At 50.2% G+C, this 6,729-nt stretch overlaps 1 protein-coding gene across 1 annotated transcript in view; it reads right to left on the bottom strand.

The window, feature by feature from the left end:
- Positions 1-6,729, bottom strand: part of LOC108298171 (liver carboxylesterase 1-like) — a 33,165-nt gene that overhangs the window by 17,089 nt on the left and 9,347 nt on the right. Inside the window, exons 5-6 of the mRNA XM_037735682.1 lie at positions 4,327-4,480; positions 2,419-2,606 (exon numbers count right to left, since the gene is read on the bottom strand). Of these exons, the coding sequence (XP_037591610.1) occupies positions 2,419-2,606; positions 4,327-4,480 (342 nt within the window). The remainder of the gene's footprint in view (positions 1-2,418; positions 2,607-4,326; positions 4,481-6,729) is intronic.

Below are 6,729 nucleotides of genomic sequence, written 5' to 3'. Positions count from 1 at the left end.
TGCAACTTCTCAACACTGCTGTTGGCATGAAACGCAGCCATAGACACGGGGCAAATGAATGGGTGCCACTACGTTCCAGGAAAACTTCCTTTATGGACACTGAAATTTGAATTTCAGATAATTGTATGGTTCATGAAATAGTGTTCTTCTTTTGATTCCTTTCGATCATTTAAAAATTTAAAAACTCATCCTTAGCTCAGAGGCCATGCAGCATAGACACAGATTTGGCCCTGGGCCAAGGTCTGCACATCTTTGTCCTAAATCAAGCCACAGATCAACACCAATTGATGTACCAAGAACCTCTTTCCATCTTTAAAAAAATGTAAAAATAAATAAATAAATAAATAAATAAATTTAAAAAGTCCTGCTGAGGGAGAGGCTCCCTTCTGCCTGTCCTGGGGATTGGGGTCAGTCTGCCCAGCACAATCTGGCTTCTTACTTTTCTATGAGTCCAGGGAGATTGAAGCAAAGACGGGACACTGAGCCTCTCTCTTAAGTGATCTGGACTCAGGGCGGCGAGCTACTAAGGTAAAAATGCTCGTTTTCCACAACAGAAAAGAAATCTGACTACTTTCTAAAACTAAAATGGAGTCCTTAAGCTTGGGGGTAGATGGGGTGCTCATGCTGACTGGAAGCAAAGTGGAGCCAGAGAGAAGGGCACAGAGGGAGAGCAGGCAGCCGCCATGGCGGGGGCGCCGGGGCAAGTGTGCATGGAGGTACCCAGAGCCACGTACAGGATCTGGGACAGAATCGATGCCAAATGTGGTTCTCCAATAAATAAACAGGGAAAGGGAGAAGTAGAGGGTGAGGGAGAGAGAGAGAAAGACAGACAGACAGGGTGGGGCAGGGGGAACAAGAGTAAGAGAGTCTAGGACTCTCATTTTGCAATTTCTGCTTCCTGTTTTTTCACAAAGCCCAGTGTCATCCCAGACCTCTGTTTCCTTGAAAAATTAATTCTCCCTTTAAAAAGAAGATTTTGAGACAAGGTCTTGCTTTGTTGCCCAGGCTCCTGTGGTGCAAACACAGCTCACTGCAGCCTAGACCTCCTGGGCTCAGGTGATCCTCCCACTTCAGCCTCCCATGTAGATGGGCCCACAGGCTTTCACCACCATGCCCAGCTTAAATTTTTATTTCTTGTAGAGACAGGGTCTTACTTTGTTGCCCTAGCTGGTCTCGAACTCCTGGGTTTAAGCAATCCTTCCACCTCCACCTCCCAAAGCGCTGGGATTACAGGCATGAGCCACCACACCCAGCCGATCCTTTCTTGAGTAAAGTCTGGTCAATGGGCAACTGTTGCTAATAACCAATGAATTCTAAAAAATTCTCAAAAGTTCTAAAAATTCTTGGCATCCCCATTTTCTCTCCTATGTATCAGCCCTTGAAGTTTGGATGCTTTCCCCAAACAAGCTCTCAAATCTACCAAAATCCTCCACACCACTGGCTCCAGTGGGCACTCCTCAGCCTAGGTCTGGATTCCTATTGATCACCTCTTCCCTTGGCTTCCAACTGCTCTCCAGATGATGACAAAATCCTTGCCAGGGTCCTGTGTGGCATGGCCCCTGCCAACGTCCCCGCCCTCAGCGCTTGCCACGCTCCCCCTGCTCTCTCTCTCTCTCTCACTCACGATCGGGTGCATCCTCCTGCCACAGGACACCTGCATGTGCTGCTCCCCTCCCTGGACCTTCTTTGCTCCTGACTCACTGTTCACTTTTCCAGCAAGCCTTGCCTGGTAACTTCCTTCTGCCCCGGGACTCAATGCTTTCTTTAGATTCTGATGTGGCATCAAGTCCATCTCCTCCACTGCTCTTGTCATAAGTGATGCTTTCTAATAATGTGATTCTGTAACTATTCATCTATTCCCTACATTACAGTGGAAGCTTGGGGAGGTGCTAAGTGTCTGGCTAGAATGCAGAGCCACATAGAGCCATGTAGTATCCACGTCCCCTCCACATGGACATCTGGTTTTGAGCCAAACAATGACCTCTGCCTACCTCTTGCTTTTGCTTTCACTTATTCACCTAGTTTTGGGGGAACAAATGAATGAATGAGTGAATTCTCCAGGAATCAACCCTGGTTATAAGGCTCTCAGTGTGGAACTACTCCAGGCTTACATCCCACAAGTGGGCCCATGGAACTTAGACCCTGAGAGACACAGACATTATCTCAGCCTGCTGCCCACTACCCAATATGGCACTCTGCCCTGGCACATCAGAGGAGTGTGGTCACAGACAGGGCACTGTACTGGTTGTCTAGGGCCATGAGCTGGAGTCCCGGCTCTGCCCTGATCACCTGCTGCCCTTGGCAAATCCCTTCCAAGCCCTGCGATCATTTGCCTAGCCGTGAAACTGGGAGGATGGGTGTCTCCTTGCCCTTCCTGCTCAGCCTTTGGCACTTCAGTGATTCTAGGAGAACATCAGCTAGAACCCACAGCAAGAGTGACCCCTGTGAATTAAGGAGCACAGAGCCAAAAGGGTGGGGACCTCCAGTGGGGGACCTACCTCAGCCAGGGGCTTGATGTTGCCTTTCTCCACCAGACCAGGAGTGAGGGCCACGCCACTCTCAGAAATGGCCCGGTGGAAGAGGTTCTTGGACAATGGAGAGAAAACCTGGGAGCAGAATGGAGGGGAGGAGAGTTCATGCTCAGAAGTGGGGTCGGTGACTCTCTTGCTCTTCCAGGCTACCTCCACCCCACCTCTGCCTTGGCCTGTTTCCCTGACACTCGGGGGCTCAGTGGACACAATGACTCCTTAACTGGCTTGGTCTTCTTGCCAGGCTCACCTCCCACCCAAGAGGTCCTCCCACCCAAGAGAACCTTGCCTGGCCTGTTTGCCAAGCTCAACTCTCACCTGGCCACCCAAGGGATCCTCAGTGGGATAGGGACAGAACACAGGGCAGGGACATAACAGGAGGTGTGGGCACAGATGAGCCTAACCAACAAACATATTAGAAAGGCAGCTTAGCGTTGCCTAGCCACAACTTACAATTCAGCGTCTCCATGATTCAGATCTTATCCTAAAAAATGATCCCAGAAGCACACAAAGATTTCTAAGAATGCTCCTGCTGTTTACAATGGTAAGCACTGGACATAACCTAAGGGTCCAATGTTATGAGATTGGGCAAATAAATGGTTTTTCATTCTTATTATTAAATACTGTGCAATTATAAGAGATACTATTATAGGACAGAATTTGATATTTTGTAAAATATTTATGTTGTACTATCATGTTCAGGAAAGTACTTTTGTAAAAATAAAGACAAAGATAGATAATAGTGACATGATAGGTAGATCGATTGATAAGTGGATGGATGGATAGAGGGTTGGACAGATAGATGTAAAGTCATTGAAACAAGACTAGAAAAATCCATGTCAAAGTCAGCAGAGTGACTACCCTTGGGTTGTGGGATGATGAATGGCTTTTGTCTTTCTTGGGCTTATCTGTATTTTTTCTTTTTCTGTACTTTAAAACGTATAAAAATGTTTTCCTCTGAGTGTTCAACCACAAAACCAACACAGGATTGAAGAATACTGTAGTGGGACTGACCCTCTGCCCACCTCGAGGCAGCTGGAGGGCTCCTACAGCTCCCGGCACCCTCTCATCTGGTTTTTCATCCCAGCTCCCCTGGTGTCTCCTGCACCCAACCCCTGCCCCAGCAGGACCTCTCACAGCCCCAGGTTGTGTTTGTTTCTCACATCCCCTGCCCCATCCCTCCCCATCCTCAGCTCCATCCCTACTTCCTCTTGCCACTTCCCCTAGCCCACTAGGCTCCTCAGTCACAGAGATGATTGCCTCCTTTTGGGGCATGGACCAATCATCAGACCATGCCAGAGGAATCCCCAATCTGCTCAGTGTCCACATTCCCTCCACAGGTAGATCTGGCTTTGAGCTGAACAATGACCTCTGTCCACCTCTTGTCTTTGCCTATAATTACTCATAACTTATGCCTAGTCCCACTTCCCAAGAGAAGGGAAATGAGTCCTTATGTTAAAATCAGTGGAAAAGAGAGAGAGAGAAAGAGCGGGAGAGAGAGAGAAAGAGAGAGAGAGAGAGAGAACTCAACCAAGCTAGAAGAGGACAATGTCACCATTGCAGGCTGCAACTGGAGATTCTTATGGCCCCAGGACACTAAAATGAGCTCTGAGCTTCCTGGGGGCCAAGGAGAGCTTGATCTTCAGCTCTCCACTCCCGATGCTGGTCAGTGAGTAGGGTCAGTCCTGAACCCAGGTATTGTAAGCAGAGGTATCCATAGTCGGATTGACAGGTCTCCAAGAGGTCCCATCAGCATCACATCAAGTATGGGGTTGCGGCTGATGTCAGGATCACTCACAAGAACAGAGACACTTTCTCCTCCCGCTGACTGTCCAAAGATGGTCACAGAGCCTGGGTTCCCGCCAAAGCTGGCAATGTTGTCCTGGACCCAACGCAGGGCAGCCAGCTGGTCCAGGTGACCCCAGTTCCCCCTGCTGTGTTCATCCCCTGTACTGTGAGGAAAAAAACAGGTTGAGGGTGGGGATCAGAGATGTCATGGCAGGACCTTCAGGACCACAGATGGGGCTCAGGGGGCTGGGCTTCAGCATCTCTGAAACCTTGCCTTATATTCCTACATTTGGTGTGTGATTCCACATACATTCAACTGGCAACTATTTACTGAGCATCTACTATATGCCTGACACTGTCCTATGAGCTGAAGCACATGTGAGAGCAAAACAGGCAAAAATTCTGCCAACACTGAGCTCACACTACAAATCACAACACAGAGCTCACACTACAAATCACAACACTGAGCTCACACTACAAATCACAACACTGAGCTCACACTACAAATCACAACACTGAGCTCACACTACAAACCACAACACTGAGCTCACACTACAAATCACAACACTGAGCTCACACTACAAATCACAACACTGAGCTCACACTACACATCATAAGCGGATAAACAGATACGTAGAGAGGATATAACGATGTCAGGTAGTGAAAGTGCATTGAGGAAAATACAATGGGGTAAAGAAGAAAAAACAGGGGTGGGACTGACGGTGCCATTTCAGATCGCAACCAGGGAAGGCCTTTTGGAGGCAGTGGCATTTGAGGTCTTGGAGCCAAAGACCTTCATCAAACAAGCACAATGAGCACATGAGCCTTGCAAATAACCAAAGAAAGGAATTCCAGGCAGAAGAAAAAGCAAGTGCAAGGGCCCTGCGGCCCAGGGGAAGAAAGTGTGCGTGGGGAGGTGCAGCTAGACAGGCCCTGGGGCCCTGGCAAGGACTTCGGCTGTCATCACAGGGGACACGGGAGCCCCCGCAGGGCTTTTCACAGAGGCATCATGTGATTCAATGCATGTGTTAAGCGATCACTCTGGCTATTGTGCAGCTCAGCCCCAGCATAAAAGTGGCAGGAATCTGAAACTGAGTGTTAGGCTCATAACCCAGGCAAGAGACAGAAGACTTAGGCTGGGGCAGGAGCCAGGGAGGAGGTGCAAAGTTGTAGATTCTGAGTGGATTCTGAAGGTGGAGCCATGAGGTTTGTGAGAAAAGAGAGTCCAGGCTGCCCAAGAGGCCTTCTCTGAGCCCCTGAGAGGATGGGGCAGCAGCAGCTGAGAGGAGGCGCCGTGGGAGGAGGAGGGGGTCTCTGCTGGGGAGGGCGTCAAGGATTCAGCTGGTCCCTGGGAAGACCTGGGCACCCTTTAAAGAGCCAGGGGCAGAGAGGAGACAGTGAATGATGCCTGTGGGCTTCAAAGGAGAGGTGGGCTGGAAACGGGGGCTCTGGGCTGCTCCCTGGGATCACTGGGAATTAGTGGAGAGGGAGAGGGAGACAAGACAGGCCAGTGGACAGGGAGGTGGAGGCAGTGGGAAAGGGCTGGGGAGGAAGCATTTCACAGAGGCTGCGTGGCCATCGGCTGCTGCTGGGAGGTCCTGTGCGGTTGGGTGGAGAGCAGCGGCGGTCACCGGTGACCACGATGAGAGCAGCTGAGTGGTGTGGTCAGGAACAAACATGGCTGGCATGGGCGGAGGAGACGCACGGAGGAGAGGAATTGGAGAGAGATCATGAGGCAGTTTTATTGTAAGGCGGAGCAGAGATACAGGCTGTGGCTGAAAGGGATGTGGAGTCCCATGAAGGTGATATGGCCAAGACTGGCCTGGGGTGCCCTGCTGACAGGTAGACCAGAACCCATCCTCCATCTCCCTAGGTCTTCCCATCGGTGAGTGAAATCCCTCCCACATCCCTCCCATCACTCACTCAGGATTGGGGTGCTGCGGGGGACACACTTAGAAAATGTTCATAGTAATTCCACCCTGCAGGAGTAATTGCACCTGTCCCCATGGAAATCTGATGGGGATTATTCCATCCTTGCTTCCTGCATTGCCAGATTTCAAGCAGAAAATGGGGTACGTGGGCCCCAACACTCCTCCGGAAAGGGGACAGATGCTCCCACACCCCACCATCTGCAGCCCCCATTCCTTCACCCACAACATGCACTGAGCTCCGTCTGTGACTGCCCCTTCCCTCCTTTCTCATGAGAAGTCAGATGTGTCAATCTTCAATGCCTGGGCTAACTGTTATCTGCTATGACAGAGATATGCCATGTGTGGAAGCAGCACAGGTGAAAAGGAGATGAGCCATTCAGAGGAGGTTGGGGGCTGGGTCTTGCAGGATGAAGAGGAGTTCATCAGGTAGAATAGGCATTCCAGGCAGAGGGAACAGCACATGCAAAAGCTCAGAGGCAAGT

Source organism: Cebus imitator, unplaced genomic scaffold, assembly GCF_001604975.1.
Source record: "Cebus imitator isolate Cc_AM_T3 unplaced genomic scaffold, Cebus_imitator-1.0 Scaffold905, whole genome shotgun sequence".
NCBI classification, from domain to species: Eukaryota; Metazoa; Chordata; class Mammalia; order Primates; family Cebidae; genus Cebus; species Cebus imitator.
The sequence above is the reverse complement of the archived record's forward strand: the minus strand, read 5'-3'. Positions and strand labels throughout refer to the sequence as shown.